Raw genomic sequence first — 12,373 nt, forward strand, 5'->3', positions numbered from 1 at the left:
GGGACCCCCCTGCAGGGATTTGAACTTTCAAAAGCCGTGCCCGCGGTTATGGGCAGATGGGAATTTGTTAATGTCCGGTTGTAGATAACTTGAACCTTAACTTAATTAAAATGAATCAACAGTGTGAGTTACCGTGATTACCTATTAAGCTTAAATAGTCTTGATCGCGAGGGTGCGAGATTGCTGAGTCCCTGTGGCTCACAGATTACTATTAAACCAGATGCAGGGCCTGATGATTCCGTTCCAGATGACGTGCTTGAGCTCAAGTGGGAGTTCGACGAGGACTCACAACGATACTACGTGTCTTTCCCTGATGATCAGTAGTGGTGCCCAGTTGGGGTGATCGGGACCGTGTCGCATGTTGGGTTATCTTTTATTTTGGCGTCGTAGTCGGACCGTGAGTGTTTTGAATGTTGTAATGCTATTTATGTACTTGATTGACGTGGCGAGTGTAAGCCAACTATGTTTCTCCCCTTTATTATTTACATTACATGGGATGTTGTGAAGATTGCCTAGCTTGCGACATTGCTTTCAATGCGGTTATGTCTCTAAGTCGTGCCTCGACACGTGAGAGCTATAGCCGCATCGAGGGCGTTACAAAACCGTCCTCGGTTTCAACCTATTCCTTGCAGATTTTTTATTGAACACCTCAATGGTACGCTTTATATTCTTTGCATCCTTGGGAAAAATAGAATAAAACTCACCCTTATGCATAAAAGTGTACTTGTTTGTTCGTGCATGATGAAGAGCGTTAACATCATACTGCCACGGACGTCCCAATATAAGATGACAGACATGTAATGGCATAATGTCGCATTCCACTTTGTCAACATAGCCATCAACAGAAAAAAGCACCTTCACTCTATGTGCTACCTTTACTTTGCCCACATCATTTATCCACTTCATATAGTATGGTTTTGGATGCGCCCATGTTGGCAACGAAAGCGACTCCACCAGATCCTTGCTAACCATGTTGCTAGCACTGCCGCCATCAATTATCAGTTTGCACACTTCTCTCTTGATGGTACATGCAGTTTGAAAAATACTCCGTCGCTGACCTGGTTCAAAAATGACCATGTCATCTCGCTGGACCTTATGTGCTAGCAAACTCTCCATATCAGGATCATCTTGAGGATAACATAGTATGGTATCACCATGACCTCTTTCGATTCCATCATCTAACTTAGGCGTCTCATCTTCAGATTCTGAAATATATTCCACATCAACAAGTAGAACCCTGCGTTGATTGGAACATTCATGCTTCATGTGTCCACGTCCTCCACACTTGTGACAAATAATATTACGGTGATGCGATGACGTCGCACTAGATGAAACCTGAGAAACCTCCTTTGGCGCAGCCGCCACTTTGCTCTATTCAATGCCTCCCAGCTTATAAGAAGGAGTCGGTTTAGCACTAAACCCATCATCAATAGGAGAAGAACCATGTCGCCCACTGTTGTAAGTGGGACGAGTCTCTGAAGCTTGCTTCTCCAATACCCAATATTCAGCACGCTCCGCTTGATGAAGCAACTCATGAATATCATTATATTGCATTAAATCAACACGGTCGCGAATCTTTTCTTCTAACCCCTCAAAGAAACGTACCATGGTCGCCTCCGCAGACTCATGCACAGCTGTATGGATCATCAAAACTTGCATCTCTTTATAGTACTCATCAACTGATTTTGTGCCTTGCACTAGACGACACAGTCTACTGTGAAGCTGGCGAGTGTAATAAGCAGGCACAAAACGTTCCCTCATGATTCGCTTCATGTCAGCCCATGTCGCTGGTCGCTCGTGAGTACGGTTCTTATTATCCCACCATACAAGAGCATACTCTCTAAATTCCATTGATGCAACACGAACCTTCTTCTCTTCGGCGTAGTTGTGACCATCAAAAATCTGATTTACGCGCATCTCCCACTCCAAATATTTCTCCGGGTCAACACAACGTCTAGAGAATTCAGGTATGGTTATCTTGATTCGACCCAAACCATCATCCTCGTGGGCACCATTGCCGCCATAGTCACGACGCTGCCCAGCATGGCGGTGAGCCTCAGCATCATGCCGTGGTCAGTGAGGTAAGCCTCCATGGGCATCGGAATCCTCAGAAAAATCACCATCATCGTCATTGTCATGGTCACGACGTCGTCGTGGTGAGCAGGACTGTCGGGGTGCCACATCTCTCGCGTGAAGGCGCTGAACTGCTGCGGTGAGCCGATTAAGACTCGCAGTCACCACCTGTAGACTATCAGTGCGATGTCGGTCGCTGGCAGTCAAACGCTCGTTCAACCTGTCCTCGACGCCAACAATATTTGCAGACAACTCCTCAACCCTTGTCCCAAGCTTCTTGTTCGCTCCATTTGATCGACATCAGATGGATACATAAATCATCACTTTTATTCAGATCCTCCGAAAGTTCATCGCCCTCCTCATGATCAGATTTCTCATGTCGCGAGTTCACCATCTTTCAAACAATTGAATCAAATAGCCGAGGAAAAAAATTGTAACGTGATCAACCTTGCTCTAAATACCACTTGATGCAACCCTCGACAGAAAATCGATGGCGCGAACGCTTTTTCCCAAATCTTTCACAATACAAACTCGGCAACTCCAAGTCCAATCTCCAGTGTACACCAAATAATAGGAAAAGAAAACAGCAAGCTTACAATCCTATAGATGCAAACCAGCCAGAACTACACGTACATCCTCGAGCAGAAGAAGTGCATGGGCGATTCAACAAGAATCGGCAGCAAATTAGAGGTTGGCCCATCTAATCTCCTTGCCAAGAACACAAACCCTAGCTGGATTCTCAACAAAAATACGCAGAACTTGGCCGCCGAAACATGGCGAGTTATTGGTTTAACAAACGTAATCCAAACTGACCTAGATACACGGCGGGCTGGCCCTATTAATAGTGCACGCAGGCACAAGGTACACCGTCCTGGACTCCTATTATGGACCGAATACTAGTTGGACTCAAACGTGAACATAGCCACGTACTGCTACTAGTACTAATCCAACTTTCTCGTTCCTCTGTCATATTTAATCACTAATTAACTAATTTAAAAATACGGCACACTGATCATAAAAAGACAAACAAACTAGTACTACTTCCTTGTATGCTCACGTAGATGTGTTTGCCTGCATGGAGTTCTGAATCGTAGCTCGACGTCCTCCGGTGCAACAAGTTGGACAGGAACATGTCCAATGAAAATATGTATTACCATCTTGCTGCAATGTGCATCAATAGCTTGTTTTTTTTCTCATAGTGTCTGGCAAGAACTATATATTTTTTAGTATTTCTCTGGTTCACCTTACTGACAATATTTTTAACGACATCATTTGGGGTCACACCAACGTGGGAGGAATGAGACCTCAGGAGGTGGTTGCCTTTGATAAGCTTAAGTGGTTCTGCTGGTGCCTCGTCAAGAAGCTGGCCCCGCCTCTCCTAAAGGAAGTCCAAGCAGCTGGTCTCAGGCCCGAGGCGGAGCCCCTCACGCCACGATGTACTACACGCGCGACGAAGCATGCACCTCAGAGCAAGCAGGGTTGGGCATCACCGGCGGAGAACGTACTCATGCACGCGCCTTAATTGGCGCCACAAGACCTGGAGGTGGATGAAGCAATAGTAGACGAACTACAATAGCTATTCGACTCCCCCTGCTCTCGCAACATGTCAGGGTGATAGCGGCGCTATTTGGCAAGGAGGTGCCATCGGGGAACGAGCTGTGTTCGGATGTGGGTCTCTCGGTCGTGGCGCACTAGGTCTAGGTGTGCATTTGGTGTCGACTGCACCTTACATTCCATGGATCTAAACCCGCACATTTTATGTTGGAATGTTAGGGGCCTAAACAGCCCGGCTAGAAAGAAGGCTGTTAGGGAGTTTGTGACCTCGGTGAAAGCAAACCTTGTATGCCTACAAGAGACTAAACTTGATGTAATTGATCCCTTCATAGCTATGCAATGCATTGGCCCGTCGCTTGACGGCTTCGCTTACCTTCCGGCGCATGATACTCGTGGTGGTGTACTTTTGGCTTGGGACAAAACGGTGATGGAGGTGGATAACATTACACTAGATGAAAACTTGCTCACTGGACTAGTGCACAATAAGGAGGGTGTGCCCTGGTGGATCACGGTTGTGTATGGACCTCAAGGAGATGAGCTCAAAACACAGTTTTTGGAGGAGCTTAAGAATAGGAGGGCTGCTTGTCAAGGTCCATGGATGATTCTTGGGGACTTTAACATGATCCTACGTGCCTCGGAAAAGAATAACGCCAACCTCAATAGGTCCATGATGAGGAAGTTTAGGGACTTTGTTGATGAGCATGAACTAAAAGAGCTCTACATGCATGGTCGTAACTTCACTTGGAGTAATGAAAGGGATGCTCCAGTAATGACTAAAATCGACAGAGTCTTAGTGTCTGTTGATTGGGAGTTGCTATTCTCGGATAGCCCGTTGCAAGCACTGTCCACAAATGTATCCGATCATGCGCCCTTGCACTTGTCTACAAGTGCGCAGTTTTGCCCTAAAAGGAGATTTCGGTTTGAAATTTTTTGGACGAACCTTGATGGATTTCTAGAGGCGGTACAGGAGGCTTGGGTTTGCGATGACACTATCACTAATCCCTTCAAAAGGCTTGACGTGCTCATTAGAAACATTGCGGTGTTCTTGCAAGCATGGGGGCAGCGCAAAGTTGGAAATATCAAACTACAAATTGACGTGGCTAACTACGTGATATTCCGGCTGGACAGAGTCCAGGAGATCAAATCGCTCACCCCTAAGGAATTGTGGCTTCGGCGTACACTTAAGCTTGCAGTTTTGGGGCTTGCTTCCTTGGAGAGAACTATCGCGCGGCAACAATCCAGGATTAGATGGCTGAAAGAGGGCGATGCCAACACAAAACTCTTTCAGATTGTGGCCAATGGGAGAAGAGCAAAAAAATTCATTCTCAAGGTGAAGAAAGGGGAGGAGATCACCACGGATCAGGAGCGCAAGGGAGAAATTTTCACGGAAGCCTATGAGGAACTGCTGGGAATGGCGAGCGCTAGGGATGAAAGTATCGACCTAGACTTTCTGGACATGGAAGGTTGCGACTTGCACGAGCTGGAGAGCATTTTCTCGGAGGAGGAAGTCTGGAACACAATAAAAGAGCTGCCCTCGGACCGGGATCCGGGTCCGGATGCTTTCATTGGCGCTTTCTACCAGCGGGCCTGGCCCATCATCAAGCACAACATGATGGCTATTATGATGAAGTTGTATGTGGGTGATGGTCGAGGATTCGACAAGCTAAACCGGGCGCACATTGTGCTCATTCCCAAGAGGCCGGACGCAGAAGTTGTGGGCGATTTCTGACCTATCAGCTTAACTCATAGCGCAGCCAAGCTGTTCGCCAAGATGCTGGCGCTCAAGGCAAGAAAAATGATGAAGGAAGTGGTTGCTGCGAACCAATCGGCATTTATACAGGGAAGGAACTTGCATGACAATTTTCTGCTTGTGAGGCAAGTGGCTAGGAAGATACATGACAGGAAAGAACCAGGTGTGTTCCTCAAGCTGGACATTTCATGAGCATTTGACTCTTTATCTTGGCCTTTCCTCTTTGAGGTCTTGAGGAGAAAGGGGTTTGGGACGAAGTGGATTGGTTGGATCTCAATCCTTCTCAGAACGGCCTCGACAAAGGTGGTGATCAATGGTATACCAGGGAGAAGTATTGCGCATGCGTGTGGGTTTAGACAAGGTGACCCGGTGTCCCCTTTGCTGTTTGTGATTGCAATGGATGTCCTCATGAAGATATTCAACAAGGGTGCTGAGGAGGGAGTGTTGAGCTCTTTTCGTGGAATCACGGCCATGCAAAGAGTATCTATCTATGCGGATGATGTGGCTATCTTCGTTAGACCCTCGGAAGGCGATCTCAGCTTTGTCAGAAGCGCGCTGCAGGTTTTTGGAGGTGCATCGGGACTCTCTGTCAACTATCAGAAGTCGTCGGCCATCCTCATCCGTGGTAGTGAACTTGATCAAGCCCGAGTTGAGGCGATGCTGCATTGTAATATTGGTGAGTTCCCTTGCAAGTACCTGTGTCTCCAGCTTGCGATCCGGCAGTTAATGAAAGGGGAATGGCAACCTATCATGGACCAGGCCAAAAAGCTCGTGCTGGCCTGGCAGAGAGGCCTCATACAGCGACCGGGTCGGCTGATCCTTGTCAAGTCGGTCATGTCGGCGAGGCCGGTGCATCACTTCATGGTCATGGATGCCCCGAAGTGGGTGTTTGAGGAATTGGATAAATGGATGAGAGCTTTTTTCTGGACAGCGGAAGAGAAAGTAAATGGACGGAAGTGTCTAGTGGCTTGGGATACTATTTGCAGACCGGTTTGCTTCAAAGGGCTTGATGTCAAAAACCTTCAGTTACAAGCTTTGGCACTCTGTGTTAGATGGGAGTGGCTTCGGAGAACCGACCCCGACGGGCCGTGGCAGAATTTGCATATGATAGTGGATAAGGAGGTAAGGCAAGTTTTTGACAGTTTGGTCAACATTGAGGTGGGAGACGGTGCCAAAACCCTTTTTTGGAGAGATAGATGGCTGAATGGTGCGGCCATTGTTGATATCGCACCGCTCATTCTTGACATGGTGGACTTGGGGAAACGGAATCGTCGAACGGCTCAGCATGCTTACAGTTGGGTTCAGGATGTGGAGGGTGAACTCACGTTTACTGGCCATATACAGGTTCTTCACCTTTGCCATGCCCTCGCCAATTTTCCCGCGGGATGCTAACTCACTGGATAAGTTCACATGGCCGGCGGATGCGTCGGGGAAATACACGGCTCGCTCTGTGTATAACAGGCTATGCGAAGGATTAGAGAGGGTGCCTTATGTCTGAGATCAAAGAATGGAAAAATGCCGTGTTAGGTGCTGAGGCGTTAAATAGATTTGTGAGAGAGTAAGCTTTGTAATTGGAGTGGGGTGGTTTTTTTTTGCGTGATGTTCGCATCATACTCAACTTTTTGTACATATTTTTGCCTTTTATAAAAATATGGTACGTCATTGACGTACTCTCGAAGAAAAAAAGACATCGCTGCAAAATGAATCCAAGCTGACGCTGTGACGCACCGTCCAGTTGGTTTCCCGTGTGCCCCGAGCCATCCATCCCACGTTCCGAGCAGCACACGCCTACACTCGCGAGTCACAAACAACACAAAAACACACACCGTGACGAAGGCGCTCGCTCGCTGGTTGGCTGGCTGGCTGGCTAGTAGAAGAGCGAGTTGTAGGTGGAGAGCGTGGCGGCGATGGACGCGGCGCAGATGAGCAGCGACGGCAGCAGCGTGGCGTTCAGCAGCGCCCCCTGCCCCAGGTACCCGGCCAGCGTGATGGTCCCGTCGGCGGCCACCCGCGCCGCGCCGGCATCACCTGCGACAGCAGCGACAGGTTCACCCCCTCCAGCACCTCCGCCGCCACGAACGTCAGCAGCGCCGAGCACACGTACTGCGCCGCCGTGTACGCCGTGCCCGGCACGTGGAAGCTCAGCGCCACGCCCGCCAGCAGCACCGCCTCCGACGCCACCAGGATCTGCCGGTCCTCGAACATGTTGCTGATGTAGGTGCCCACCACAGCGTTGATGGGGAGCACGGTGAGACCCAGCGCCGCCAGGAACACCGCCACCGAGCTCGTGTTCCACCCGAAGTAGTAGCTCGTCACCACGCTGGACTCCGACAGCAGGACCTCCATGGAGAACTTGAGCATGAAGTAGATCAGCAGCTGCACCTTCACCGACGGCGTCAGCAGCCTGTACGCCTCGGCGATCGACGGCGCTGCCGCCGGAGCCGGCGTCTCCTCCTGGTCGCTCTCGCCCTGGGCGTCCTGCTTCAGCAGATACTCACCCGGTAGTAGCTCGTCACCACGCTGGACTCCGACAGCAGGACCTCCATGGAGAACTTGAGCATGAAGTAGATCAGCAGCTGCACCTTCACCGACGGCGTCAGCAGCCTGTACGCCTCGGCGATCGACGGCGCTGCCGCCGGAGCCGGCGTCTCCTCCTGGTCGCTCTCGCCCTGGGCGTCCTGCTTCAGCAGATACTCACCCGCAAGCCCATGCTTCCGGTATCCTAAGCTGGAGGAGCCACGAGAGGAGCCCTGGCGGTGACCTTCCTCGTCGGCGTCACCGAGAACCGGCTCTCTGAACGAGATCCACAGCCAGACCAGGTACGCGAGCCAGCCAAGAGCCATGACCCAGCCAGGCAAGGTGTCCTGGTTGATGGTGACCGAATACACCTTGTAGTTGACCTGGAGCAGGCCGGCGATCGCCGGGCCGCAGGCCATGCCGAGGGCGCTGGCGCTGACGAACGCCGCGGACGCCTGCATCCGGATCCTCTGCGGAACGCAGTCGCTGATGTACCTCCGGTTGACGGCCCTCGCCGACCCCATCCCGCACAGGACGCGGCCGGCGAGGAGGATGGCGAGGGAGTCGAAGTCGTAGGCGAGGGCGTACATGACGTTGCCGAGGAGGAGCACGACGCTGCTGAAGAGCAGCGGGCGGAAGTAGGAGCGGTTGGACCAGGCGCTGAAGTAGACCGAGGAGAAGAGCTGCGCCACGGCCATGGAGCCGATGATGACGCCGCAGACCGTGGCGGCGGCGCCGAGGCTGGTGGCGTAGTCGTCGGCCGTGGGGACGACGATGTACGTGTTCACCATGTAGAGGAAGGTGTTGGCCAGGTTGAGCACCAGGGAGATGAAGTGGTACTTGTCCTCCGACACCTGCTGCTCCTCCGGCGAGTCGGGGATGCTCCCCTGCCTGATCAGCGCGTGCTGCCCCAGGAACCGCAGGAAGTTGGTCGAGTTGGTCAGCTTGTCCGCCGTCGCCTTGATCATGTCGATTATGGGGTCCTTCAGGTGCCACCACATACAAGATTTTATCATTTTTAGCCACATATAAGAACAACACGATCACAGTTTGTTTCTGGATTTCTACTGAAAAGAGAAAGCGCAAGACTGAAGAACCTTTGGAATGGCCAGTGGGTTCTGGTCATAGATATTCAGGTAACTTCCTTCGCGCTCCTCGAGATCGCCGAGGTTGCGAGACAATGCCCCCACCACAGCTCCAATACCCTACTCACAGTTCAAGGATCTAAAATTCAAATGCTCGAATGAAAATAATTTTGAACTTCAAGTTCAGAATTTTCAATTTTGAAACCAGATATATGTTGGCCAACTCACCACATGCTTGAAAACCTGCTGGAGCTGAGAGTAGGGGTGGTTGGATCTGCTCCTGACATAGTAATCCGTGAACTTATACCCGAGACGCTCATCGAACTTCTTCAGGATCTTCCGAACCGCGTTCGCGTTGAGATCGACGAACTTCAGAAGCCTGACAAGATCATGGCCGACTGCCCTGTAGTCCTCCCTCAGTTCAGTTATCTCCTGGAGCAGTGGAATGTCCTCGAGCACCGCCCTTCGCTTCCCTAGCTCCTCGAGCCGCGACGCCATCAGCCCTTGCTGTTCTATCATGAACAACACTATCTTCTCAATCTGAAAAGAAAGGGGAACGACATGAGATCATCTATAATGAGAGATTCATGACGCGTGAAGCCGATTGGGCTATCGAGAAGTTGGAACCTCATCGTCGAGCAACTTTGAGAAATCTTTCAGAACACGTCTTCGGTCGTGATTGCCTTCCTTCGTCTGCTCCGTGTACACCTTCACTCTTGCCTTGAGCAATTTGTAGTTGAAGTAGTACCTGAAAGAAACAAGCAGACATATGATGTTTCATCAGGACTGAAAAAACAGAGTAGAACAACAGAGGAGGCAATCCTAGTTGATCAGAAAATGAGGAAATTCCACACATACTCCTCCCATCCCGGAATCTGGTCTGTCGTTAGTTTCTTGGAGAAATTCACCATTCTTCTACAGTGTAAGATGACCTATAAGACGAGCACACCGGGTGGTGCGACGATACGGTTTTCCGTCAGAAAAAAGAAGATTCAGATAAGAACAAAAGAATTTTAGCAATGAGGTGAACCATACCAGGATGCAACAAGAAGCTGATGATTAGTTCTTGGGCTCCTCCCAGGCAGATTCTTGGTAGTAAGATGGATGGGTGGTGTGCTACTAGTATGTGCTCAGTATATATAGCTTTCCATCGGGGAATGATTCCAGCACGTTGGAAGAACTGATTATTAACCAGTGCTGAATAAATCCATGCTAAAACAAGATGGAGATCAAGTTTGATACGCACAGCTGGACAGCAGACAATTGCATATGTATTTTTCACTATCATATCCATTTAACTTCTCCATGAATTAAATCATACTCCCTCCGTTCCATAATGTAGCGCATATAGATTTTCTACAAAGTCAAACTTTATAAACTTTGACCAAGTTTATAGAGAAAATTATTTATATCTACAATACCAAATGTATATAATATGAAAGTATGTCTTGTGATGTATCTAAGCACATGTATTTGGTATTCTAGATGTATATGATTTTCTCTACAAATTTGATCAAATTTTACAAAGTTTGACTTTTAGAAAAATATATATGCGCTACATTGTGAAACGGAGGAAGTACTAGTGTCGGGTCCAGCTAATGATCGCCGTGTCTGACTTTTGTGATATTGTATCATACTATTTGTGCTCATCCTATTGAGAAATAGCCATCTACTAACCGACCAGCAACAGACTACACACCTGCAAAGAATATAGTTCAAATACATATTCCATTTAGTTTTCTTTTGCTACATACATAATGTCGAGGACTACTACATCTACATGGAGCCTATCCGCATGCATCTGTAATTTGGTGGAGTTGACAACAGAACCATTTTTTTCTCTTTTACTTTTTTATGAGAGACTCATAAATGTTTCTTTCATCGACCATTGGGGATTGACAATTCATAATGCAGTGCTTCGGGGTACGCAAACAAACAAAAGTCAGCCACTTCTTTTTTGCAAGGGTGGAGAGAAAATGTCATCTTACACTGAAAAAAGTGGTACAGTCAGGTGCACCTGTCAAAACAATAAACAGAGCTACAGTCAGGCACAAGCTCTTACCTTTCCACGGAAGTTTTTTTTTAATGAAAAGGGCTCCCCCCTACCCCATTTTATTGATGAAGCAGAAAAGAAAACAACAGAGTTCTTGGCCAGGCCATAAGCGGACCTGCCAGCATCGCAACCTCAGGCACCAAACAAACCGTCTGAGAAGAAAACGAACTTCAAGTTTCTAGTAACCTAAAAGAGTTTACTATAATTCATCATGTCTCAACAAACACACCACCGATTACATCGAATTGATCTCGATCATGTGAGAAGCTCACGGGGACTTTGTATTGAAGATCCAACAAGAGAGAAAGTCATCTAGCTACTACCCCCTCCGTCCGAAAAACCTTGTCCCTCAAATGGATGTATCTAGCACCAAGTTACTGCTACATACATCCATTTGAGGAACAAGATTGGGACAAAAAAATTCGGACAGAGGGAGTACTATGGACCCTAAGGTTCTGATGGAACTACTCACACATCATCATGGAGGCGTCAAGGTTGATGAAAAAGACTCTGGCAATGGCTTCCCCCTCCGACAGAGCTCCGAAACAAGCCTCCAAATTGGATCTTCGCGAAACAGAAACATGTGGCGACGATTTTTTTTAAATAAGACGGATGGTTTCGGTCTTTATAGGGATATATAGAGGTGGAATCGAGCAAAGACAGTTGTTGTGGACCCTACATGCTTGGATGGCGCGCCCTAGGGCTAGGGCGTGTCTCCTAGCCGTGTGGCCCCTCTGGTGGTCGTCCACTCCTTCCTTGAAACTTCTATGGTCTCTTCTGGTTCAGATTTTTTTAAAAAAATTGACATATTGTTTTGACACTAGTAGATTTTATGTGAAATAAAAAACAAGTACTCCTCCGTCCAAAAAAAAGTGTCTATACCAAGTTTAAGACACTTTTTTGGGACACAGTGAGTACACAGGGAGTAGAAAAAAGAAACTGTAACACACTAAGTTAAAAAAGGTTAATCCAAAAAATAATATAAAATGCTAGTATAAAAATACATAAAAGTGATAATATAATAGGATGAAACAATAAAAATTTACATATACCTTTGAGACATATCAAGCATCTACGTTTGTACTGTGTTTAAAAAAAATAATTGTGTTTTCTTTAAAAGGGAATACTCTTTTTTTGAACAACGAAAAATCATTTCAGTTTCTGGCGCAAAAGGCAACCGCTTCAGTTTTTCTATTTTTTTTTAGGGAATCTTCAGTTTTTCTAATCGAACGTCCACAACGCGTCTAGCGCACAGCGGCCAGGCCCACTTGGCACTGGCACCGAGAGCCGACCCACCCAACGGCCCATTAGCCGCAGCGGCCAGACCCGCGACCGCGAGTC

The 12,373-nt window shown here is 48.2% G+C and overlaps 1 protein-coding gene across 1 annotated transcript; it reads right to left on the reverse strand.

Annotated features, from left to right (window-relative positions):
* Positions 1 to 6,993: 6,993 nt before the first annotated feature.
* On the reverse strand, positions 6,994 to 12,365 carry LOC125530809 (SPX domain-containing membrane protein OsI_32082-like). Its single transcript, XM_048695220.1, is given in 8 exon segments — positions 6,994 to 7,390; positions 7,393 to 7,858; positions 8,020 to 8,877; positions 8,992 to 9,099; positions 9,208 to 9,519; positions 9,607 to 9,727; positions 9,838 to 9,911; positions 10,015 to 12,365. Coding segments are annotated over 7 exon segments (2,064 nt in total). The 5' UTR covers positions 9,891 to 9,911; positions 10,015 to 12,365; the 3' UTR covers positions 6,994 to 7,244.
* Positions 12,366 to 12,373: the final 8 nt, after the last annotated feature.

This window comes from Triticum urartu, unplaced genomic scaffold, assembly GCF_003073215.2.
Source record: "Triticum urartu cultivar G1812 unplaced genomic scaffold, Tu2.1 TuUngrouped_contig_6574, whole genome shotgun sequence".
Taxonomy (NCBI): Eukaryota; Viridiplantae; Streptophyta; class Magnoliopsida; order Poales; family Poaceae; genus Triticum; species Triticum urartu.